This window comes from Boleophthalmus pectinirostris, unplaced genomic scaffold (genome assembly GCF_026225935.1).
Source record: "Boleophthalmus pectinirostris isolate CB_2022bp ecotype Guang Dong unplaced genomic scaffold, ASM2622593v1 HiC_scaffold_10, whole genome shotgun sequence".
NCBI classification, from domain to species: Eukaryota; Metazoa; Chordata; class Actinopteri; order Gobiiformes; family Gobiidae; genus Boleophthalmus; species Boleophthalmus pectinirostris.
This window is the reverse complement of record NW_026570971.1, coordinates 24,991,005-25,018,281: the sequence shown is the minus strand read 5'-3', so window position 1 is coordinate 25,018,281 and position 27,277 is coordinate 24,991,005. Positions and strand designations below refer to the sequence as shown.

Here is a 27,277-nt window from a genome sequence, read left to right as displayed (position 1 = left end):
CAGGGCTGAAATTATCCAAGTGATTCTAGTGAAGGTGTATGGAGTTTAAAAACACAGTGGAGCACTTCTTGTATTTCCACATGACATCACAAGGTTTTTAGTGTGTTTTTCATAACTCTGAATGAAACAAAACACAATTCTTCATTATATCATAGATCAAAAAATAGTGTAATATGAGCCCTTTAAATAGAGTTGTTTGTAAAGCTTAATTAAAAATAATAAAAATAGACCGTATTGAAGCCCATGTAAGTGCTCTCTAAGAAACCATGTTATGCCACTAAAGGGAGTAAAGAGCAATAAAACGGACAGTCAAATGAAAATGATATGATTTGTCCAAAATCCACTATTTGAACAGGCTTAAAACTGGCACAGCCCCTGGCTAGACATTAGCGGTGAAATACCCAACAGTAAAAAAAAAATTAATAAATAATATATACTGAATATTTTGTTTATTAAAAAACACACACAAAAGCACAGACAAGTCTTATTAGCATCACAGAATGTGTATCAAAAACATATTTACAACACTTATTTCAAAACATAAATACAATAGTAATTATATATAAAACATACAATGGGTATTAAAAAACAAAAAGTACAAAAAATTCCATAGTCCTTCATACTGGTCTTTGAAATGCTATGGCTTATATTGTGGCTTTTGTCCAGGTTAAATAAAGAACTGACCTTGCTATGACCTCCTTCTGCATAGTTTCACACATTACAAAACAAACAAAAGTAAATCAAGATATAAAAATATAAACATAAAATAATAAAAACAGAAGCTTTAACAACACAGCACCTTTCAAACCCCACCCCCCCAAAAAACATTCATTAACTTTTCAAGAGGCACAGAGATAAAAAATAATAATAATAAATAGAAAAACATGAAATGCAGATTTGGGGTACCATAGTGTAACAGTTTCAGGGTCTGAACTCAAGACCTTTAGTGTAAAGCTGCACATCAAAAGGTAGTTTTGGTCCAAATTTTGGTCCAAGTTTTTAGACGTGTATGTGACTGGGGTATTGTACTGTGATAAAGTGAGGAAAGAAAAAGGTCTTTATCTACAAGTTGTTCCTTAAAGGTCCTGTATTATGCAAAATTTATTCTTGTGAGCTTTAAGCCATGTTATAATACTGTTACCTCCTCAAAAACATACAGTTTCATTCATACGTTTGAGTGAGCCTTTATTACTACTCTGTCTACATCTTCAAATCTCAAAATGCTCTGTTCCACCTTGTGTCATCAAGTACTAGTTTTAAAGTTCACTGCTGTTTTTAGCCTCAAGTGGTTGAACCGATTTACTGTACAATACACACAAATGATTTTACCTTTTGTTCAGATGAAACTGCCACAGAGACTCTACAATATCTTCTGAGTGTTTTCTGTTTGAAAGAAGAATTCAGCCTAAATCTGTGTGTGAAATGTGTGAATGAAACAAAGCACAATCCCAGGTATGTTTTTGATGAGGAAACAACATTATAACATGGATTAAAAATGGGCAATATGGGCCCATTAAATGTTAAATGGATTCTAAACCATTGTAAGATAATTAACCAAATTTACTAACTTTGCATGTTAAAAGAATAAGCAATTAATTTCAGTAGATCTTGACCATTGTACACTGTAGTACTGTAGTCAATGAAAAGAGCATTTGCACTTGAACTAGAAGACCCAGGTCTAGCAAGTGGGTAAGTTATTCAGTTAAATAAAAATAAAAATAAAAAGCATGTATTTGTTCATAAACTAGTTTTAAAACCTTTTGCACAGTTTTGTAACTACATTTTACATTTTGCACCATTTACTTCAGCTTACATGAATGTCTCTCAAAAGTTTTGCTACAAAAACATCAACATTGTAGTGGATAAATTATGTGTTTGGAGAAAACACACTCACTAAATGTGTCTATGCAGGTCTGTCCTAGTGTACTTTAGGACACTCAAGATTCATGAGTCAAAATAACTAAGATTTAAATTTCCCTATTAAGAGAAATAGCTTGCCTTAGGATTTCCTATGTCTAATTTTATTATAAAAATACATTTTATTTTCTCTATTATTTAATGTAATATTTCTAATGCCTAAAATGTATATGTTTTCTGTAATTTAACTTTTTAAGCCCAAATAAAAGCTGATTCTCTTTAATTGCAGTGGCAACAGAGCAGTTTTATTACACTATAAATAAAAAAAAGAAAGTAAAGACATTTTAAACATTTAGCGACAACAACTCAATAATATCACTTTTTAAAGGCACACTACTGTATGTAACTTTTCAGTTGGGGGTCCATCACCTTGTTTCTATGGATATGTCATTGCTCTTCTTCAAATATTCAACAGTATGACATTAAACAGATCTACCCTACATTTATTCAATTACAGGTGGTTTTAGCTCAAAAATAACAAAAAAAAAAACAGGCTTTCTGACTGTGAAAGGGATCGCCACACAGATCTGACCTATAAGTTGGCCTGGTTTGGTCTCCATGAACATAGTGTGAAATATTTCAAACAAAGCAATAACATCTCTGTGAAGAAAAGCATTTGACGCACCCTCCAACAGAAAAGCTACACAATGCACCTTTAATGCCACTCTGTCTGTCTATCTCTTTGGTATGAGCAAGATTGTGGAAAGCAATACGTACATTTACAAATATAAAAAAAATATTCAATAATAATGGTATAAAAAATAAGCTTTCATTTAGAAAACATCTCCTGCTGCCTGGACATCAGTTACAGTGCGCTGTGTAAAAAAAAAAAAAAAAAAAAAATCAAGTAATAATATAATTTATGGTGCAAATAAAAGACTACCTGCATCCATGTTGGATACAGCTCAGTCTAAGTGCTCTCTGCTTTTGTGAGTGGTTTCATGGATTTCATGTATTTACGAAGCAACAAAAGCATCAAGGTTGGCGATGACAGCTGCCTGTTTTCTTACAACTGTGTTTACCAATCGCTGTGGGAAGGAAGGAGCTCCAAGATCCACCTGAAGAGAAAAATATGAACTGAATAAGGAAGAAAAATGCTCTTATTAGACCAATTATGCCAGTTACAAATTATCTTTTGATCTTGGTGCCTGTTAGTTATTAGGATATATACCAACCTCTGTTTTTATGTCCTCAAAGTGGGTATAAACTAATAATAATAGTCACCATTAAAGGTCCTATATTATGCAAAATTTATTCTTGTGGGCTTGAAGTCATTTTATAATGTTGTTACCTCACCTAAAACATACCTGGACTTGTGTTTTGTTGTTAGGGTTAGTTGTTGTTTTGAGTTATTAGTGTGTCTACATCTCTAAGCTTAAAATGCTCTGTTCCACCTTGTGATGTCATGAAATGGTTAACAGTTACCTTTTATCATATCGTGAAGGTGTATGGAGTTCAAAAAGACAGTGGAGCACTTCCTGTATGTATGTACATGGCATCGTAAATGCCATGGAGTGTTTTTGAGAGAAAAATTCAGCCTAAGAATGCCTTGTGTTGAACATGTAAAAGAAACAAAACACAAATCCAGGTATGTTTGTGATGAAAAATCAACATTATGATATAGTTCAGAAAATGGTGTAATATGGGTCCTTTAAACATAAAGGCTGGACATTCAAATTGCAAAGATCAGATGGGCCAATATTTTGAGAAAATAAAATGCATGTATTTGTTCATGAACTACTTTTAAATCCTTTTGCTCAAATGAGGAAATTGAGGAAGCCTAAGTGCACTGATAAATACGTAAGCTGTACACAGAAAAAACTGTACCTGGAAATCAAACCTAAGATCTTAGCTATATCTGACGCTGGCGCTCGATATGAATGTAATTTGGATAGACGTCAATGCGTCACTGTACAAGCAGGAAAGCAAGTATTATGCCAGAATGTATTCCTGAACATTGTGACTCAACAGATTGGTCTTGTACTCAGTAGGGCTGGGAATCACAGGGTCCCTCACAATTCGATACGATACACCATACATGGCTCACGATACAATATATCATGATATGGCAATGCATGCAATAGTGATCTTCTCTCCAACATTCTTGTATCATTCAGAGAAAAATATATCACTTTTGCTTGAGATAAGTAATAGTTTGCTGCTTCTATTGTTGATTCTGTAGAAATCTCTGCTGTCTCAGTTTTCTCTCCTTTTTGACATGTAAACAGCCACGTTTGGTTTTGACAGTAATAGACCATGTGTTTCTCTGATTGGTTAATCCGCCTGTCAATCACACCCTCTGAAATCAGGAACACGGAATATGAGTCCAGATCCACTCATCTTTGTAAAGTTTTATCAAAGCATGTGGTTCTGGCTGGTCAGGTAAGGCATCTCAGGTTATGTTGCAATTTTAGTTAAATTTTTAAATCTGTACAAGACGCCACCTTAACAAACTGAGTTCATGCTTTACCTGTAGAAGATAGACCACCCTGGTGACCTCCTGCCCTGTCGATTTGAGCGTCTGAAGAACCCAGCAGCTGGGCATCAGCTCCCCCCTCACCGCTTCCACACCAGGACGAGGCAAAGACTCCTCAAACACAGACTGCAGGGCCAAAACGTGCAGCCCACCCTAAGAAAGGAGAGAAAGCATCGATAACCCAGGGCCCTGAGCCTTTTGATCAGTCTAAGGCAGCGGTGCGTTCACGGACTACAAATCACCATCAGTTTTATTTACGCCCACTGCAGAGGGTCTGTGTGGTCAGCTGCTGAGGTGGGCACTGTAAAATGCACAAGTGGGATGTCAATACAGCGAAGAGGGTCCAAAATAACTAACATCCTGCAATGATTCACCCATCTGTGTAATGATTTTCTATGGTGGATATAAAATGACTGATTAGGATTCTGATTAACTTCTGTCTTTTAGGCACACATTTGTTATGGGAGTCATTACTGTATCTTCTGCATTGGTAATACAAATATACATTCAGTTGGATCAGTAATGTTGCCAATGCATCAGAATCCAATAACCTTAGGACCACCAACTGTTTTAACAAACATTTTCGAAGAGCTTCCACCCCAAGTTTCATCTGAATCAACTACATTTGGGTAGGATTATGTATTGCAGTCTAAATGTATATAATTGTATAATGTATATAAATGTATATAATTCCATAATAATGTAGTGTATTATTCACTCTATTAGGTTTTGTTTGTTTTTACAATGTATAAAGCCCACCTTTAAGGGCCCATATTATGCTCTTTTCTGGTCTATGTTATAATGTTGTTTCCTCATCAAAAACATACCTGAAGTTGAAACCCTGCATATTTAGGCTGAATTCTTCTCTCAAACAGAAAACACTCTGTTCCACTTTGTGATGTCATGTGATAATACAAGTGAAATGTTTCACTGTGTTTTTAAACATACACCATATATACACCTTCACTAGAATCATTTCGGTAATTTCAGTCTTGAAATTGCCAATTTATACTAAACAAAAGGAAAAAGGCAGCTGTTAACTTGAAAACTACAGCTTCATGCCATCACAAGGTGGAACGGAGCATTTTGAGCTAATAATAAAAGGTTACTCAAACTTGTGTGAATGAAACAAAACACAACTCCAGATATGTTTTTAATGAGATAATATTATAACATGGCTAAAAGCTCACAAGAGCCAATTTTGCACAATATAGTTCCTCTAGTAAGTAGACTTCCTGATGCCATATAATAAACAAACTTTTGTTCTTTTCAAATGCAAATGTAATGTGTCTTCTTCATCTTCCCAAATATATAATACTGTCAGCCAAAATAAGCCTAATTATAAACAGAGTATATGATAAGTTTTCAACCCTGTCTCATACTGATCTGAAGTGACACAATATTGTGAAAACAGAACATATTCTGTGAGAATAACAATTTCTTTATCTGTCAAGTAATGAAATCTCTACAACTATGCACTATCCCTATTAAATTATAAAAAACAAACAAAATAAAACCCCATTATTTTCAGGGGCATAGATGAGGCTCACTGGGTCCATTATAATCAGTGATTATATTCCATGTGTGGTGGTTTTACCTGTTTTGCTGCAGAGCTGATGCAGCAGAAGTCCCTGGGCTGGCTCAGGTGGCATCTGGACGGATCACTGAGTATGTACACTACAGGGAAACAAGTATTATGTGAGACAGGGGTACAAAGGGAAAATCAAACTGAGTATTGCAGATAGATTTATTGTTAGTTTTTTGGTGTCTTTGTGTGTGAAAAGTTTGCGTTTGCCAGTGACACTTCTGCTTTTCTCATTTCTTATTTGTAGGTCTTTCATGATTTAATTTGAATTCAGGCTAAACCAAAAAACTTTCTTTTTGTCTTCTCTTGTACATTAACCCCCCGCATTCTTTTTAAACATAACATAGTAAACTGTTATAAAAATGGTTCGCAGCTAGCAGCCACAAAACATGACAATGAGGTAAATACATCTCTCACTATATTGTCTTTAAAAGAAGAAGCCCAGAAAAAGTCCTGATTCAGTCTTTGTTTCTTCCTCGGTTAGTCCTATATAGTCATGGTTGATATCTGGTTTGTCCTGGTTTAGACCTGGTTTAGACTTGGCTCAGACCTGGTTCAGACCCGATCCCAACCTTGCTGAATTTTAGACCAGCTCAGTCTTAATTTAAATATTACATGTTTGAGAATCACTGCCCTATGTCCTATGTCCTATGTCTTTACCAGCAGCAGATGAAGTACTCAATTGTGTTACTTAAGTAAAAGTATCACTTGAAAAAATCAACTAAAAGTATTTAAGTAAATGTTTAAAATGTACTTTAAGAGTAAAAAATAAAAGGAGGGCTATTTCACACAAGTGTTGTTAATTTGTTAAAATGTAGTGATACCGATTAAAAAGTGACACAGATTTTTGTCAACAGTTGCAATACAAATCAGTCTCTTAAATTTTCTTATGAATTTTGTGTATTTATTTTGTTAGCTCAAAGCTGAAGCTTGAATTCAAAAAGTAATTAAGTATGTAAGCGAGTAAAAGTGTACTTACTTTATGGTACAATATTACTTACAGTACTTTACTACTTGTACTTTGTTATGTCCCACCACTGGTCTTTACTAAAACTACAATAGGAATTTTTGTTATCATCATGTGGTTACAAACTCAAGAGAGAAAGTTGTAGAGGAGTTTTACCAGAAGGAGAAAAATTAAGTACAACACAGAGCAGGTGGGACAGTGCAGTGATGAATGGTTCTGTCCTGTAAGCTCCACAGTTAACTAATGTGCAAATGCATCGTATAAGGTGAAAGTTCCAAAATGCTTTGCAAAAACAGAAATAGATTTGCAAGAAAAACAAAAAAATAACAGTGAGAGATACAGGACTACATTCATGCCATACTCCATACAACAACTCACCCTTCTGTAACGGATAACCCTATATCCTGTCAATCACTATATCATCCTTGCACTGTTTCTCCTTATACGACCTCTTGTATTTAGCAAAAATATATTTGTATTACTATATTTCTGCAATTTATTTTTACTTGTAGTGCATATGCATTTATATAATTGTGCCTCTTTTGACACCAGTCTTTTTCTATTTTTGCTACTTACTTAGGATTTATTTTTACCTTTTATATTTTTGATCTTTGTTATAGTATTTATTGTGTTGTGTGAGCTACTGTGTCCAAATATTTTTTTAAAGTCTAAAAATGCTATGTTCTCTTACACAAGACTATAAAGGCGCAACATGGAACTTTTCTGGGGAAGGGTCTGTCATCTGATTTTTTTTTTTTTTTTTTTGTGGAGATTTGATTACTTTGATTACTGAACTGGTACGACTACACAGTATAGCATTAAATGTATCTGTCTTGCATTTATTCAGTTATGCAGTTATTCCATTTTTATTGCTTAAAAAACAGGAGCAGAGTCACCTCTCCACAGAACTGACAGTGCAGCTTGGCTTGAGGATGTCACTTTTTTGTCTCCATGGAGATTGATACGTTTAATGCAATACTATGGAGCATTTAGGATAAAGCAAAAACACCTCCATGGAGACGAGGAGGTAACAGACCCTCCACCTTTCTGGTGCCTTTAAATGTAAATATATAGGCTGGTATGTTAGTGAGGGCTTACCCAGCTGAGTGCTGTCATCTAGTGGCCGAGTCCATACAGAACGGACAGACTGGTGAAACATGTGGCTTTTGGACACTTGGTTTATCAAAGTCCAGAGACTATTCAGGGGTCTGTTCAGGTCGGCTGCCCCCAAAAAGCTGTGCACAGAGGGGCTGGAGGAGGGTTTGTAGTAAGCATGGACGCCTCTTTCCTCTCCTTCATACCTAAAAGTAAATACATTTGTAATTTTGATGTGAAAAATTACTGGGAAAATTCATTGTTTTGTAGTAAATAAATAATCTAACCTCCAGCCTGCAGTGGCCTTTCCCGTCAACAAATTACCAAGATCCCCTGCAGATGCAAGTCGCACCTGTGGGGGAAAATAAAAAAAAAATAGTACTATGGAAAAGAAGAAAAACAGACAGATCTATCAGAGTACAAAATACAAGGAAAGAGAAGACCACTGCCAAGGCACTATGGACCTACCTTGCAATGGCAAAGTTTTAATGCCTAAGGATACATTTTCTATGAAATTAATGGATTTTTTTTTTTTTTACATTTTTTGAGCAAAATGTGTCTTGCTCTAGTACAGATATATTGTATAAGCATCTGTCAAGGTCAAATAAGTCAGCTACGTATTATTTGCATCTAATTATAAAGCATTTTAGTGTTAGAGAATTAGGAAGTGTGCTCTAAGCATGCTAGTTGTTGTTAGCTTTACCATGACAGTGCTTATAAACTCATTGCTGTGGGTAATTAGAATGCTTGGAATGCAAAACATCAGTGAGAAATAGCTTTTGGACCATATTTAAAAAGAACTAGGTCTGTTTTTGAATTATTAAGACAATAAAGTCAGGTACGGCATCTTTAAATGTATTCTAAATCTACATACAATATCTATTCTTCCAGAAACCCTCCATGACTTACATACTATTGTGCAAACTGGGAAATTAATATGAACAACACAATGGGGGAACTTGGGCTTAAAGTATATTCCTGCAAAAATTAATGAGTGCTAGGGATGCAACGGTACTGTTTTCCCACAATTCGATATGTATCACGAGGCACAGGTGAAGATATCAATTCCATTTTGATGTTTTAAGATGCGAAAAAAAAAATCTCATGAAATTTATTCTGCTAATAAGTATAATATAATAACACTATGATTAATGAAAATTATATTGAAACATAAATTACACACAATACATTACAGTGCAACTACTATAAAGTTGTAGTTTGTATGTGTTTTATTTGATCTCGTTCAGTGATTCACAGCTCAGAATTTCTGTGAAAATCTGTGAAAATAAGAATATTGCTTTCTCAGGCTATTTTATATTTTATAATATAGCCACTCTACTCTTAATATAGACTGCTAGGGGAGTTACACTATCAGACTTTTCCTCTTTTTTGATGATGATTTATTTTTATTTTCCTCCTGGTCTGACTTTCTTTTTTCCTTCTGAGTGTGACTCTCCTCTGACTGCACGCATATGCCTGTGTCCGCACTGCTCTGCCTCGTCTCCAGCAGCAGCAGAGACAGACAGTAGCTCCTCCCACACTGCCCTGCTCTTAACAGAGACAGGGCATTTTCCCATTTTCTTTCTGGACACTAAAACTGTGTTATTTTACATAGAAATGTCTCTATGGACCATTTTCAGATTAAAACTTATGAGATAGAGTCTGAAAAAAGACTGTGTATATCACGAGTTGCATAGAGCATATTTGATTAAAGCATTTAAAAGTTAATATCTTTGTCATTACTGGGTCTATCAATGTAAAATGAAAAGTGACTAAAAGATAAAACCCACCTTTGTTAGGATATCTCAGCTATATCTGAGCTGTTTACTCAGTGAATCTTGGGAGTACACCACGTTAAATGCTTCCCTTTCAAACCAAAATAAAATACAACACAGCGTACAGGGAAGGACATGTGCGTATCGAGGGAATGCGTGTATCAAATCGTGACATTATGATATTATATCAAATATCATTGCATCCATAATGAGCAATATTTCTCAGCAATTTTTAAATGTGACATATTTCTTGCACAAATGTAGGATATACAAATGTGGCAGAAATACACGCACACACAGACACGTACACTAACAGTAAAATGATATTTGTGGTGTAGATGTAGGTATATTTTCTGATGCCCTGTGATGTTTGGATCAGATAAGTGTTTATCTGTGGTCTACAAACCTCAGCCAGAGCCCGGGCATGCAGAGAGGAAGTGATGTCCTGATAGTTGTTGGAGATGGAGGAAGAGGAGCCAAAGGATGAAGCTCTGTGACGCGTGAACGAGTGGACCGATGGAGAGGAGGTCATTATGGGATCAAATCCGGACACGGGGAGGTCAAGGCGGACATCTAAAAATACAATTGTTTAAATAAATACATTTCAAAGCATTTTTTCAGAACACATGTTGACAGCATTGTATCATTTATAGATATGTAGGGTCTTTACTACACTGACTCACAGGTTTAAAGGTCCTGTATTACACAAAATCGATTCTTATGAGCTTTTAACCTTGTTAGAATGTTGTTACCTCATCAAAAACATACTCAGAGTTGTGTTTTGTTTCATTCACACATGTTTGAGAGAACCTTTATTATTACTCTGTCTACATCTCCAAAGCTCAAAACGCTTGGTTCCACCCTATCATATGATGAAGCAGTAGTTTTCAAGTAAACAGATAACTTTTGTTCAGTAAATACTGCCAATTCCAGGAATGAAATAATCCAAATGATTCTAGTTAAAGTGTATGGTGTGTAGCACTTCCTGTATTATCACATGATATTAAACGGTGGAGCAGAGAGTTTTCTGTCTGAGAGAAAAAATCAGCCTAATTATGTAGGGTTTGTATATTGTGTAAGTGAAACAAAACAGAACTCCAAGTATGTTTTTGATGAGGAAACAACATTACAATATGGACTAAGAAAATAGACTGATATAGGTCCTTTAAGCTCAAGAATTTTATAATGTCATCCTTATCAAAAGACAAGATTGTTTCATTCTCACTTGTTTTACTAATGCTGTATTTTCAGTTAATAAACCTTCACTGAACCTGCTAAAATTGCCTCCACTGATCTGTCCAGTTAAGCCCAACAGCTACTATTGTTTTTAGCTTCAAATAAACTACTTCACACTGTCAATAGAAGCATTCTCTGCTGGAAATTGAATAGACAAATTTGATTCAAACTGGGGCATTTAGGTATTTCAGAACAACATATTTTTTATGACACAGGAAATACCAAGTGTCCTGAATAATGCTTGAAATAGGACCAAATAGGACCTACATTGTCAACTGTTCAGATGAACAGAAGTTGCAACCACCATCCCATTTTATGAATGTAATAACACACTGTATAGCATAACCATATCTATCTTTACCCTGTGCAGAAAGCCAAGCTCTTTGGTTCTTCACACTTTGTGGACCACATATAGGTGGACGTGCCCTGATCTTCTGTTCTTCTTCCTGGGACAAACTCATCTAAAAACATGACAAAAATAAGTTAGTATCACACAAAATACATTAAAAGGTGCACTGCATAACATTTCTAGTGGAGGGTCTACCACCCGCTTGTCTCCACAGAAATGTTATTGCTTTGATGTTCCACAGTATAGAATAAACAGGTTAAGTAGGTTACAGGTTACCCATAATGAGTAAACGCAAAGTCATTAATGTCACATTAATGCCCTATTAATGTCATATTAATGTCATACCGTGGAACATTCCAGGCACAACAATAGTAGTGGTAAGGTCACAGCGGACCCTCCACCGCAAAAGTTGCACAGTGCACATTTAAATAGCAAGAATAAAAACTAGATCTAGTAATTATGTATTATTTCACTAACCTGTGCATGTATAGAAGTGTTGCTGTGCTGGAGGTGAGTGTTTCCGCTGTTGTATCCAGAGGTGGGCCCAGAGGAGAGGCTCAAACTGGAGCCAGTGCATAAAGTGCTGTTACTGACTCTGGTCCGATGCCGCAGGTCGTCCTGTCACAAATAAATTTTAATATTTCCAACAATTACATTTTGATACAATAGGAATTATCATGTCTGCTTAATATTTGTCATAATTAACAACAGATTACATTCATCAGACAATGCTATTAAAACAAAAAAAATATATACCTGGACAATCACAACCACCATCAGTTGTATGTAATTTTGTTTGCATTTTTTGTTTGCACAAGGTGCATTTCATAACATTTCTAGTGGAGGGTCCTCCACCTGGCTTCATGGAAATATTATTGCTTTGTCTAGAAAGTCCCACAGTATAGATTAAATCTATACACAAGGAAAATGAGCAGACTACATTACAATTCAGAGCTGTGGAGAGTTGCCCCTATTCACAGAAGCAATTAGTGTATTTTTGAGCAACGGAGATGCCTGTAATTAATAAATGCTAGATGGATATATTTAATGTCATTCCAGCCAACATTCCAGCCAAACCAATGACATTTCCATGTAGACTAGTATATAGCAGAACCTCCACCAGAAAAGCCACGCAGTGCAACTTTAACTTGTGGCCTTACTGTTTGTAACAAACTACAAACCAGTCACAGAGAGATTTTACAGGCATTTTTATTTTTATACCAGATGCCCTTCCTTTAAAGCTTTATTGGAGTGGACAGTTGTCCGTCATCCTTCCAGTTAGTGAGTCAACTTTTAACACTCTAGCCCCAATAATTGTACATGGCCCTAAAGCATATTTAAAACTTATCTGCTTGTGTCCGTAATTAGATAGATATAACAGATATAATAGACCCATAGACAGACAGATCCCGGGCAACAGAAATTCTCTGTTGCCTCGGCTCAACAAATTCATTACCAAAGTCATGCACATTAAAGGTCCCATATTACAATACTTTCAGATCTATATTATAATGTTGTTTCCTCATTATGTTTAACACAGAAATCCTCTATATTTACACTGAGTTCTTCTCTAAAAAACAAAACACTCTGCTCCACCTTGTGATGTCAGAAAGTGCTCCATTGTGATTTTACAGTTCATACACCTTCACTAGAATAAATTGGATGGTTTCAGTCCTGGAACTGCCAATCTTTACTGAACTAAAGGTAATAGGTAGCTGTTAACTTAAAAACTACTGATTTATGACATTTTTGAGGTAGAACAGAGCAGTTTGAGCTTTGGAGATGTAGACAAGACAGACTAATAATAAAGGGTTACTTAAAACATGTGCAAATGAAACAAAGCACAACTTCAGGTATGTTTTTGATGAAGTAACAACATTATAACATAGCTTAAAGCTCATAAGAGTCCATTTTGTGTAATATAGGACCATTAAAACTTATCTGCTTTTGCCCATAATTAGATAGATAAATAAACCCCAAGTGAGAGAAATTCTTCCTTGCCTAGATTAAACATATTCATTACCAAAGTCATGCATAAGAAGCACATCACAATAAAAAGACAATAATTAATGAACCATGATTATGCAGCAGATGTACAGCTGCAGTAAAGGGGAGCCCCAGCCTGACCTTGCAGTCCTGGGCCAGAGCCCGCTGTTGTATCCTCTTCTTCTCTTGCTCTGTCCTCTCTCTCAGACGCTCCCGGGCTTTGGCGATTTCCTCCCTTGCCTCCTCCCTCGCCCGGCTGTAGTCTCTCAGCAGCTGCTCGATGTCAGAGGGGCACCGGCTCCGCCCCAGGCCCGGGTCAGGGGGGCTGGTACAGACAAATTCAAACAAAGAATTTCAAATGGGAAAAGATTGTATTAAACCACAAGGGAAATTATCTCAAGATAGCAAGTCAGCAAGTCAACACTCTGCAGGGCAAAAGGAGAAGAGCTGTACCACTATTAAGCAGAAAGTGCATTCAAAATTAAAACATGAATAAAAAATATGAGATGCAAAATTATACAAAATTATTATTCACATTACCAATTATGCATTAGACCAGTGTTTCCCCAGCTATGATAAAATACAATATTTTTGAACTTGGATTTTTCTTGAAGCCTAGTTGGTTTACACCTAGTAAATCAAATCAAATCAAGTTTATTTATAAAGCACATTTAAAACAGCCAAAGCTTACCAAAGTGCAGAACAACAACAATAACACAACAACAGTATAAGTATTAAAACAAATAAAGAAGGACAGTGAAAATACAGTATAATATAAAATCAAGATGTCACTCTCTCTAACTCGTATAAGATTCCAGTGAGAAAAGGTGCATTTTTAGTAGAGATTTAAAGTGCTGTTTGGATGTGCAAAGGTAACCCATTCCACAGCTGCACACATTGTTTAAGCATGATAAAGGGAACAATATATAAGACATGAAACTGAAATGAAATAGATTAAAGGTCTTAGATCATGTGTGAGCTTTAAGCCATGTTAAAATGCTGCTACATTCTCAAAAACAAACCTTGAGTTGTGTTTTGTTTTATTCACACAATTGAGTAACATATTATTATTGTCTGTTTGTCTACATCCACAAAGCTCAAAATGCTCTGTTCCACCTTGGAGATCATGAAGCAAATGCTTTCAAGTCAACAGTGAAGAAGAATCATCCAAATGACTCTAATATGGGTGTGTGGAGTTTAAAAACACAGTGTAGCACTTCTTATATTACCACATGACATCACAATGTGGAATAGTGTTGAATAAAACAAAACACAACTGCATATATGTTTTGGTGAGGAAATATAAGAATAATAGAGGAATTATAACATAAATCAAACAATAGAATAATATGGGCTATAAGTGTTTGCATAATTATGTGGTTGGATCATTTGTTTGTAGGTTTAATATTTGACTGACCTGGTGCTGTGAATGACCTCTTGGTGGCGCTGTTGCAGGTACTCTTTGCGTGTGCTGGGGGAGGAGGAGGTTTTGGATGTTGGACTGTCCGGACTCTGAAGGGGCGAGCTGAGGGTTTTACTGGGACTCAAACTACGCGTGCGACGGTAACCATGGAGACGCTCCTCCCTCTCCTGCCTCAGACCATCAATGCTTTTACGATGCCTGTGGGACAAATAAAATGTTAACATGTTTTAGCTACCATGTCCAAAAAAAGATGGGACTATATTATCAACAAGGGTGTAAAAGTGAATTCTGAATCTAATCACAATCTTCATCTTTTAAATAATACTTTATTTTTATTAAATTAACTTATTCATTGAATATTAGAAGAATAATTAGTATAAGATCTTGGGAATTTTTTGTAATACATTTGTTTACATCATCTCCAGTTTTGAGCACATTTGCAAAACCTTTATTTAACATACAGTATATTGTTCTCTTTTCTCATCTTGATTTTATATGTTCTAACTTCTTTTTTGAGCTGGGAACGTGATACAACTAAAACTGCTCAAGAAAATTAAGGGCTCTGTACCTGATTTTTCCTATCTATCTGAGCTAAATCTTTTTTGGCACAGTACAGATATATTGTGTAAATAGCACTCAAGGTTAAAATATACCTCTGTCTGTGTCTTATTATTCTTTATATTATTATTATATCATATCATCATTATAAACGATTTCATTGTCTGATAATCAGGAAGTGTATATTAGCATGCTAGTTGTGATTAGCTTTACCATGATGGCAAAACACTGCCCTGGTCTCTGAAAGTTGTAAAAAGTGCTTAAAAAAGGACTAATTGGGATGCTCAAAATGCATAAGGTAAGTGAGGAATAACTTTGGTCCACTGTAAACTGCTTAAAATGAGCTAGCTGTGTTTTTCACATTTTTAAGATAGTAAAAATCAGGTACAGCAACTTTAACTGGAACAAGTATTATTTGAAGTATTCTTACTCATTATAAAGCTGTTGTTTGCTGGGTGCAGGCGGCGTGGACTCCTCTTTCTCTTCTCTGGATCCTGGAGACAGCATCTTCAGCAGTGTGTCTGTTTGTCCCAGGCCGTAATGTAGTTTCGCCTCCGTCAACTCCACAGAGAGAGGGGCTGAGTTCATACTTAAACTCACTGTCGCCATCACCTCCTCCCTTTCCAGTCGCAGTCTCTGTATCTCTCTTAATTTTCTATCACTCTGAATAGACTGCAAATTGGTCCCATAATTGTCCACAGCCTTCCAATCACCTTTTTCACTCTGTTCAATAGCTTTTAATTCAGATTTGTTGGGAATACTTGTGTGTTTTGATTGACAGTGGTTGATCCCAGACCAGTTTTTGAATTTATTGTGCAAAGGCAAGTCTTCTGGAAGTCTTTGAGAATCATGACTTGGAGCTACAACTCTGATTGGCTCAATATTGACAAGAACGTCCGTATTGCATTCACTTGGTGCGAGAGACGCTGTATCTTGCTCTGTTTTGTCATTTAATTCCCCAATGTAAAATTTGACATCTGAATTGTCAAAATTATTTAGTTCAGTTTGGTTTTTTGCTAACTGCTGTTGTACGTCACTATGTATTTCAATTTGAGATATATAATTCTGCATAGTTTTCATTTGCATAGCATCAATTGTTTTTCTTTTATGAGTCCTTTGAGAAGAGCTTGGTTGCATTTGATTCACTCTATTGTCCATATGTTGTTTCCAGTCACTTTCCGAATCTCTATCCAGTGTTGAATTTGGACTTCGATCTGATAAATTTGAAATTATTTCATTATCAAGAGATTCATAAGCTACATTTGAAGACAGCTCTGAGTCGGGTACCTCCTCCGATTTCATTTTTCTTGATTCCACATTTTTATTGCTTGTATTTCTGACCTGGTGTCTCACAATGGACACCTCTGCTTTGTGGTTTACTGATAATCGCGTTCCCACTGTGAGAATGGGAGATAGCGCACGGTCTATGTAAGTGGCCCTCTGCTTTGAACTGCACAATAGGTCACTCTTTGGAGAATAGCTCTGATTTTGCGCCGTTGTTCCGGCAGCACTTTTGTGGCTCTGGGCCTCGAGCTGACTTAGAGGCTTTGAGCTTTTAGAAGATGACGATTTCAGGCGCTTTTGACATTCAGAGCTGGTAGTTTTTATAGCCGAGGTCAGGACAGGTCCTCGCTTGTCCATTTGAGATTTGGATCTTTCTGTTCCAGTGGATTTGATCTCTATTTTTGACACATTTGAAGCCCTGTCATCCAAACGAACGACATTATTGTCAGAAGATACAGCAATCACCTTTGAACCAATGACTTCAACAATAACATTGACTTGCGAGTGGGATTTTTCACTCTCTGCGGTTTGAATTGCAACATTAACTCCAGTTTGTGTAGAGTCGTCTTTTGTATCTTTCGTCTCCATTGACCTGTTACAAACATCTGTCAAATTCCCACTTTTATTCAAATTTATCTTGCGAATTTCACCATTCCGCATGCCCTGAACATCCCCTAGCAAGTCCGAGGTGCTGTCAATCAATTTGGTGATATGCGCGGACATGCTTTCCATGCTAGCCCAAGTCGATGAAGCTTTAATATTTATTTTGCTTCTCTGCGTCGCCGGCCCGTCTGTATAGCTCCTCTGGTGTCTACTTTTTCTCTTAAGGCTGTTGTTATTGCTATCAGAATTTGCTTGTTTGTCAGTTTGAGTGCTGTGCTCACAAGTCCGGCGTCTTTGGGATTTAGTTCTTGCTTGGGACTCCTGTTCAGAAGAATAAACAAACATTATTTCATCATGACTGGAGTTATTTTCTATTGGTCCATTTTTACTCGAAGATGTGGTGTTGATTTTGAGACTGGCCAAATGTGCGTGGATATCCTCCCCGGTCTGTTGCAATGGCTGTCTATAATCTTCAACACTGCTCAGAGTACTGGACAATCCTTTGTTGTTAGCGTATGTACTAAGATGCGAAATGAAAGGTGAGTTTTGCCTATTCAAACCATTGTCAACGCTTAGGCATCTGCTAATACGTTTCTCAGCACTGTTTAAAAGGGGGGATTTACATGAGAGATTGGCTGCACTCCCAAATATAGGTGTTTTATAGTTGTCATTTGTTTCATCTTCTTGCCATTGGTGAACAAAGGGGTTAATGTCACTTGAGGCAAAATGTATAGGCGAATCAAGTACACGATTTTGATCACAATTCATGTTTCGGACTGTCTTTTGTTGTAAAGCTTTGGGTGACAGTGAATGCCTCTTCTGGCTACAGTTTGGCTTAGTATTAGCTTGAAATTCTGGTGAAAGCATTTTAAATTTTGCTTTTTCAAAGTTTTTGCAATCAAGTCTTGCTTCAGTCACTTTGTTTATTTTGCAGTCTTCGTCATCTGAAGATTTGGCAGAGGAGTCGGAGGATGATGTTGGATAAGCTTGCCTCGTGGATCTTCGAATTCTTTTAGATTTTACTTTTTTGGTCAATAAAGTAGCATTAGCCAGCTGATCAGTTGTACCCAGATCACCCAAAACAAAAGGCACACTATTTTGGCCATTTTGTGAATCATTTTGCTTTCTTTGTAGAGCCTGCACTACACATCGTTCAGCTACATTTTTGGTATTTGAACAGGAACCAATCTGGTTGTGAAAGGATTTTGGCAGGTTTTTGTTATTCAAATTCACCATGCCACTTTGACCCAAATAATTTTTCATTTCTGGGCATTTTTCCACCACTGCTTTTGTACAATGCAAGCTTTCTATTTTGCCAACCGCACTAGTGTCGGGAGTGAAAACACAACGATCACTTGGGAGTGATTTTGAGTCGGTACAAAGGTGAGAAAGATTTTGAAATTGTTGAATCATCCTTGAAGGGGAAGTTGGTTCATGTGATTGGCAGCTAGTGAATTCTGCTGCTATTGTTACATCTTTAGCTTCAGTACAACTCGACTTCACTTTTGAATTGCCTCCAGTGCAGAAACTATCAGAAGAGACGTGAACACAAGATTTATAACCATGACTTTGATTGAAATTACAAGTTTTCATATGTTTCTCTGCATCTTGAAATCCAACATCTGTGCACAATTTAACGTCTGTACTTTTTGCCATTTTTGCAGTAGCAGGTTCAATAGAATCATTGATATTACAAGTGGAATATTTCAAACCAAAAGAACTTTGCAACTTCTCAGAAATACCCTTATTCTGAGTCAGTTTTAATGATTCCAACTCACTGCTTGTGCTTTTACTTATAGCATTCAAAATCTCTTGAGCACAACCAGGGCAACTATTGCTCTGTATATGACTATATTTTTGACTACCACAAACAAAATCACATGTTATTTCTGTTGCCATGGTATCCAAATATTTGCTTTTCTTGTCCATATTCTGTGTCACTGATGAGTTCATGTGTTCATTCACTACTTCAGAAATTCTCAGATCAATTGCACTACATATCGCCTCTGATTGACAAATATGATTTTTATTTTGAAAGGATGTTTTAATTTCACTCTTGGGGTCTACTTCCTTTACTGATGCAGTTTTCCGTTGTGTTATCCGCACAGAGGAGCTAGTAAACTCAACACTGTGGTTGTCACTACTTTTATGGTCTGATGTACCATAAACTTGGGTTGAAGTCATTGCATTTTGTCCCATATCTTCAACACATCCATATATGGGCTTTCCTGCGTCTTTGGAATCCTCTATATTGCTATCATCACTGACCCAAATATGGTCTTGACTGTTTGCAGTTGTAGCACAGTCTGTTTCAAAGTCTTTACTGTTGCTCCTTTTGGGAATTTTCAAACTTCCCGTTAAATCCTCCTCGTCATTGTTCCTCTTTCTGGCATTTTTACAAGTCCATTTTACGAGCTCCTGTTGTAGTCCGCCAACCTGCTCAGTGTCTTTGGTTTCCCTTTTATTTGATTCAAGTTGACGTATATGAGATGAGTCTTTGGTGTTTTCAAATTGATCTGTACACATTTCTGGATAGCTGTCTTCACCGCATAGCTCAGTATTGTCACCGTATTTAAAGGCATTTGCTGTAACAGTGTTCAGTATTTGCCCGTGGCTCCCTGGTATGGTTTGACAACTCGAAGACGTTTCAGTAATGTCATCTGTCACCAGTTTTTGTTTTTCGTTTCTAACCTTAAGCGATTTGACTTTTGACACTTGTGTGGTAGGAGCTAGTGAATTGTTGCTGTCACAGAATTCAGTAGGTGTTACCATAACTGCTGACTGCCCAGTTTGACCAACATTACAACTACTAAAAATATTCAATTCAGCTATTTTGGTGTTTTCTTCTTCTACAATTTCAATGCTTGAGTTAGTAGACCCGCTAACAGAACTCATGCTAACTGGGCTATCACTGCTGGTCATGTCTACTCCTCCATACTTAATCCTTTTTTGGAAAACTAGAGAATTTCTGGGAATTCTTGGACTATCCCCTGCCTCAGTAGATGACCAAGCATCTGTGAGTTGATTTTCCTGGTCTCTATAATTACAACTACTCACAAACTGTGGGCTGTTAACAGAAGTGGTACCAATTTCGCCAACCATTTTGTGAGCTGGGTTTTTAATTTCTGGATTTGCTCCAATATTGTGCTTAAAATGTTGGCCAGCTTCAGCATTTTCTTTTGCTTTTTCACCACCTTGTTGACTCCAGTAATCCTCTGCTGGCTTTACCTGAGCTTTCAAACTTGTTATTGTTTTATTGAAATTTGAAGATGAATCAAAATCATCTGTGACCAGTCGGTATGACGGTGCAAATGTATTTTGGGACTTTGCAGAGGAGTTTCTATTTGCCTCTATAGCCAGTGAGTCCTTAGACATTTCACTATCTTCGCTTGTATCACTGTTAGCTTCTTCCTCATGTTTTAGCTGCTCTGCTAAAGCTGTTGCATAGGCCGAAGACAGAGAATCAAGTGAAAAACTACTTTCACAATCAGAGTGCCCACCATCTATATCTTCATCACTTTCTTCTTCCTCCCATCCGCACAACCCCTGCTGTTTCTCCACCCATTTCCAAGTCTTATTCATATTTTCTGTACTATTCCAACGTCTTTGCTTAACATCTGCTAGCACTGTCCTTTGGTCCAGCTCCTCACATGAAAAAGCGCTTTTAATTGTACATTTATGTTTTGTTTTGAAATCCTTCTCCCTGCGTTGTCTCATGTGAAGTTTTCCAGCTAGTCTTCCCAATTGTTTATGGCTTCGTATTGTACCTAAAGGAGGTTTTTTGAACACCTTTGACAGGGCTGATTTAAACCGTGATCCTGAAAAAACTTGCTTTATCTCTCCATTGTTTTGTTTTTGTTTGTGAGTTGTTGCTTTAATACTCATATCATTTTTGGTTTTAGTTACTAGTTTGTTTATTGATAACTGTGAATTTTCTTTGCTTAATGCTTGGATATTTGTTCCTGGTGGTGAGTTGAGAATAACCGGTGATTTCTGATTTGTCCTGTTTTTAAAATTCAATTCTCTGTTTGGCAGCAGTGGTTTTCTTTCTGGACGATCTGAAGATGGCGTAGGTGATGTGTGGGGTTCCTGTATGGGATTTTGCCTGATGTTTTCCGTGGAGTTGCCTCGGCTTGTGATAAACTTATTTTCTCTCGGAAAAACTGCCGAACAGCTCTGAGTCCTCTCCCGTGGAATAAATTCATCAGAAGCCCAGTCTCTGCTGTCGCCCGGGTTTGACGGAGAGTTGGTGCTGAGATCTGTTGAGCGGTTTCTCTTCAGGAAGTGCCTGTTAAAATATACACAGAAGGATGTCACATTATAGAAAATAGCAGTCAATCATGCGTGTTTATAAGGACTAAATTGATTTATATAGCAAAAGTGTATTTTTTGTAATTATCTGGGTCAGTATCTTTAAAGGGCTCATATCACACTATTATGTGGTAATATAGGAAGTGCTCCACTGTGTTTTTAAAAACTGTACACTTCACTAGAATCATGGAGAATTTTAGCCCATAACTGCACAACTCTCCTGCTACTGAACAAAAGATAAAAGGTAGCTGTTACCTTGAAATTTACAGTTTCATTTCATCACAAGGTGATGGAACAGCACATTTTGAGGTTTGGAGATGTACACAGACTAACAATAAAGGATTACTCAAACAAGTGTGGATTAAACAAAACACAACTTCAGGTATGTTTTGATGACATAACAACATAATATATAACATAACTATAATGGACAAGAAGGCATACAGTCAGTTGTGTGGTGAAGAGTAGAGAGAGACATTCAGCAAATTGTCCAAGCCAGGAATCAGTCTCACTATATTACAGGTTATGTGCTCTGTACACTGCAACATAGGTCCTAAAGCTCTAGGTCACTTGGCAAATCATATTTTATATTATTATTATGCAACATTCCAATACTGTTTGTTATAACTATTTAAAATATAAAGAAGTAACTATTCAAATTGCAACACTTATTTTATTAAGTCCATTGTTAAGCCTGCCAAGGTTTCATTGCATATCTATCCAAATGCATTAATATTAATGTAACCTGCAGCCAGTTGATTTGCCACCACTAAATTAAACTAGAATGGAAAATAAAAGAGCTGAATAATTTAGTAAAATATTGTACCAAATTTTTCTGTCAGCTGTTGTAATTGTGATTTCTAAAGAAGACTGAAATATGAAACAGCAAAACTAATATAACAATCTACACATTTCAAAACACGTTAGTAGAAGAATAAACTACAAGGTTATCAGGTTGTATACAGATTTAAAGGTGCACTTATGGTAAGGTAACATTTATGGTGGAGGGTCCATCACAGACCGGCGTTAAACTATCAATCTTCCCTTTACTCAATTACATGTGTTTTTATTGACTTAAAAACATGCATTCTTACTGTGAATGGGCTTGCCTCCCCACAAATCTGATCTTGCAAGTTAGCTCTGTGGTGTCATTTTTTTTTTATTTTTCTGAATTAGAACACTTTATTCTTTATCCTCAAATTATTCAGTTGCTACAACTCCAATAAAAATCCAAAAACACAATAAAAACACAATTATGTTAATATTTACTAATTTCATCCATTCAAACTGTGATTTTCTTTCAATCTTATAACCCTAGAAAATAACAATACTGACTAACAACTGAGTGGGTAATCTACTAGTATCTGCTTGTACTTACTTGTAGATTGGCGGGTGTTGAGGGTAAAGTCTAGATAGAAGATCCACTGAAAATGAGTGCCTTCTGGACCCAAAGCTCTCCTCTCTCTGTTTCAAAGGGGACCCCAGCTCAGGAGAACCAGGGCTGTCTGACCCAGGAGGTAAGGCTTTCTCCAGCCGCTGTAGCTCCTTTTTGGCCTCCAGCAACAATCGCTTTCGTCTGATCCTCTCCAGCTGATACTGCAGTCTTTTCCTTCTGATTCTGCTTTCCGTACGGTGTAGGGCATACTGTTTGAGTAGCTCCTCCTGGACAGTTTTCTTTCTGGCCTTGGTGATTTGTGATGGGGTGTTGTTTGGGAGGCCGTTCTCGTCTGTAAATATGTGGTTTGTGACTCTCTCAAGGACTGGGCCCAGGCTCAGGTCTGTTTGAACACTGGACTCTTGAGTGGTCCTCTGCTCAGCACTCGTCAAACGCTGCTGTTCTGACAAGATCCACTGTTGGACTATGGAAAGAGACAATGCAGATTAGATTTCAGAGTTTTTTAGTGTGTCACAGTGGATATATGTTTAATTGTCCAGGACAAAAGTTTTAAAATGAAGATGTTTCACTGTTCAACCAAGCAGCTTCTTCAAAATGTCTTCACTCTAATACTTTTAACCAGTTGACAGAATTTTTTTCTTGTTATGTCACAATGGATGGTGATACAATATCATAAATATATAAAACATATACTATAGAGCATGAATGTGTTTCTTTTTTAATAAACATATCTTTATTTATATAAAAATAGAAGCAATGGTGGGACTTGAGCTAGCATTTTGTATGAACCAGTAAATTGATAAAGTATCTATTTATCTAAAAAAAAAAAAAAAAAGAAAAAAAAGTGAATTCCCTTAGGGATCAATAAAGTATCAATGAAGTATCTATCTATCTATGTCTTGTTTTTGTTCCAAGATTTTGATATTTGTATCCCTCTCCATGGTGATAAGCAAGTGACGAGACCAGGCCATGTTACAGGTCAGGTCTGTCAAAAGGCAAGTCTGCTTACAGTACGAATGTATGGTTTCAACATCAGCAACACCTCTAATGTAACAAATGCAAGACTGATAACATTAGGGCCATACTGTTGAACATTTTAGGCAAAGCAATGAAATGTCCATGGAGACAAGCAGGTAGCAGACCACCCACCAGAAAAGTCCCATAATGCACCTCAAAGTTCACCACAGCAGTCCACTATTCCACAGCCCCAGGTGGTACTAAGAAACTTGAGTCTATGTTTAAAACCAGAGTACATACTGTCACTGTGCTGCAGTCGTAGGTGAGCCTGCTCTCTCTCCAGGTCTCTGTCAGCTTGTCTCTGCTCGCTCTGGATCTCTCGTCTCAAACTCTCCACCAGACGCTGCTGCTCCTCCACCCTCTGCCTGGCTCTGTGCTCGTCTTCGGGGGAGGCACTGGCACCCTGCTGCCCCTCCAGCTTTAAGTCTTTCTCACTTAAAAAGAATCACAAAAAATGAAAAATGAACGAGGATGAAACGGCAAATGTAAGAAGAGATGATGAAAGAGTGATGATCTGATGTCTCAAATTTGAAGAGTAAGTTAGAAATAGTGTTGCTCTATAAGTAAAAGGGAGCTACTATGTTGACTTGAGTTTAGCATCTTAACGGTAACTAGGAAACACAGACCGGTTATTCAATGAGGATTATTTTTAGATGAGATGATGACTCCATAGGGAAACAGGATCACCTACTGATAAAAAAGAAAAGAAAAATATGCTTGCCCTGATGAAGGCCGAAGGGCCAAAATGTGTTGATGTAATTTTAACTTTATCTGCCATGTGGTATAAAAGGCTTTTAAATATTTTGTACTTTTTAAGTGCCTCAGTTTTTTCAACTTTGTATTTGAGACTGGTCCCTACACTGAAGAGCACTCAAAGAGCAATTCTGCACAATTTCTGTATATCCAAGTAGCGCTCCTGCCCCCCAAAATTTTGAAAAGAAAAATATTACTTTATTATTGCTACAGCTGTCTGATTTACTTGGGTTAAAGTATCTATTTACCTCTTATAAATTAATAAAACATCACAACATCATAATTACCTGTTCTCTGGGTCCATGCTGCATAGATCAGTGTAGGAGCTGGTCAGGCTGTTTTCACTGATCTGAAAACACAGACATGAGCATTAGGTTTGATAGTCTTCATATAAACAACTTTAAAGCTTCACCATGTAACTTTTCTGGTGGAAGTATCAGTAACTTTTATGGTGGAGGGTCCTGTTCTTCTACATGGAGATATTAATGCAGTATGGCATTAAACTTTTCTATTTCCATGGGGAATAGCAGGTGATGCTACCATGCCGTTACGGGCCAGATCTGTGAACAGGCGGACCAGCCAAGGTATTTTTAGAAGTAAAAAACATGTAACTTTTTTGGTGGAGGGTCCGTCAGATGCTTTTCCCTGTGTAGATGTTATTGCTTTGTCTGGAATGTTTCATAGTATGGTATTAAACCTTTCTAACTTCATGGAGACCAAACCAGACTAAGTTACAGGTTAAATATGTGGAGAGGCAACTCTATTCACAGTCAGAATGCTTGTTTTTCTAGGTATTTTTGAGTTGTAATTTTCTAAATGCAAGGTAGAGCTGTTTAATGCCATACTTTGGAACATTCCAGGCGGAGTAATGACATATCCATAGAAACAAGGAGATTGACCCTCCACCAGAAAAGTTACACAATGCACCTTTAACACCTCCATGGGGACAGACCTCCACTAGAAAACATTACATAGTGCATGTTTAATTATTCAAATAAATGCCCTAAAAACATACACTAAACTCACTACAATAATCAGACTCAGAAATGCGTGTATAACTTTAGATCAAAATTTGCATGCTGGATTCATTGAACTGGAAACATAGGCAACCACATGAGAATTTATATGAATTATTCCTATGTAACTACATTAGTAATCAAATTTACAATTCACAATCAAGATTCACAAATATGCATCAAACTTCATATTCAGTTTTGCACGTTGCTGGGTCTGAGCAGTACATCTGTTGCCATCATCTTCTCCAAGTGCGTAATTTCTAGCTCCATCCAAGCAGCACCTACCCGTCTGCGCTCCCGGAGGAGGGCTGCCTCGGCTGGGTGGTTGAAGCGTAACTTATGCACTCGTCCCAAGGTGATCACAGCCCCTGGAGACAAACACACACAAGCAGGATTCACTTCACAAACTACTGTGCGCTGTACGCTTTAACTGAGCTCTGAGTGAGATGAGGACAAAGAGCTGTGGGGTCTGCTGTAACTAAGGCTGTGTTCATACATGTGTTCGCTTAGTCCTGGTTTGGTACTGATGTAGATGTGGTTTAGGCCTGTTCTAGTCAAGGTTTATTTCTGTGTTTAGTTCTATTTTTATTGTCCTAGTTTGATCCTGGTTCATTAGGTTTTTGTCAAGTTCTTGACCTGGGTTATTCTAGGTCTAGTTCCAGGTTTAGATTTAGTCCTGAGTTAGACTTGTTTTAGTCTTGGTCTAGTCTAGGATTATTTTCATGTTTAGTCCCAATTTTAATGTGGCGTGAGCAAGTGTTGACTTGGTTTGGTCTTGGAAGTCCTGGTTTAGTCCTGTCCAAGTTTAATTTACTTTAGTCCCAATTTAATGTCTATATTGTTGAGGTCTGTGTGTCCTGGTTGAAATCTGATTTTGGTTCTGGTTTGATCCCATTTTAGTCCAAGTAGACTTGGTTTGGTACAGTTCTTGTCCTGGTTTAAGGCTGAATTATAGTTCTGTGTCGACTCAATGCACACTGTCTCTGTCGCCTTGTCGCCGTCGTTTTTGATTTATGGATCTGCGTCGAGGTCTATGCACCGCAAAGTAATTCACCGCCACAATGCTAGGGAGCTAGGATTTTAAAATGGTGTTCGTGTATACAAAATGAAGCGGGAAAACAGAGTACCGGAAATGTATGTAGAGAGGGCCAATCACAGCCCTTATTGTCTGCGTCACTTTCCCTTGCTGTCTGTCGGTTCGACACGTAGTTACAAAATTTCAGAGGTCAGTCAAGGTGACGCAAACAGTTTGTGCAGACGATATGACATATGACCAAAAATTGGGCTTTAGTCTAGGACGCTTTCAAGTTTAGTTCATTTTTTCCTATATTTCATATTTCTGTGTTTAGTCCCAGTTTAGTTCTAGTTTTGCAGCAGTGTGTGTGTGTGTGTGTGTGTGTGTGTGTGTGAATGCAGCCTATATACAGTATGTCTATATATATATATATATATATATATATATCCATGCGTAACATTGAGGGGTCTTAAGTGTGACAGAAAAGCACTGGCCTATTTTGAAAATATGGGTCA

At 37.1% G+C, this 27,277-nt stretch overlaps 1 protein-coding gene across 1 annotated transcript in view; it reads right to left on the bottom strand.

The window, feature by feature from the left end:
• Positions 1–500: 500 nt before the first annotated feature.
• Positions 501–27,277, bottom strand: part of stard9 (StAR-related lipid transfer (START) domain containing 9) — a 68,080-nt gene continuing 41,303 nt past the window's right edge. The window contains exons 18-32 of the mRNA XM_055155328.1: positions 26,033–26,115; positions 25,019–25,080; positions 24,219–24,412; positions 22,944–23,424; positions 15,798–21,542; positions 14,804–15,007; positions 13,528–13,711; positions 11,878–12,018; positions 11,413–11,512; positions 10,222–10,388; positions 8,328–8,392; positions 8,044–8,246; positions 5,991–6,070; positions 4,388–4,546; positions 501–2,975 (exon numbers count right to left, since the gene is read on the bottom strand). Of these exons, the coding sequence (XP_055011303.1) occupies positions 2,874–2,975; positions 4,388–4,546; positions 5,991–6,070; positions 8,044–8,246; positions 8,328–8,392; positions 10,222–10,388; positions 11,413–11,512; positions 11,878–12,018; positions 13,528–13,711; positions 14,804–15,007; positions 15,798–21,542; positions 22,944–23,424; positions 24,219–24,412; positions 25,019–25,080; positions 26,033–26,115 (7,970 nt within the window). The 3' untranslated portion in view covers positions 501–2,873. The remainder of the gene's footprint in view (positions 2,976–4,387; positions 4,547–5,990; positions 6,071–8,043; positions 8,247–8,327; positions 8,393–10,221; positions 10,389–11,412; positions 11,513–11,877; positions 12,019–13,527; positions 13,712–14,803; positions 15,008–15,797; positions 21,543–22,943; positions 23,425–24,218; positions 24,413–25,018; positions 25,081–26,032; positions 26,116–27,277) is intronic.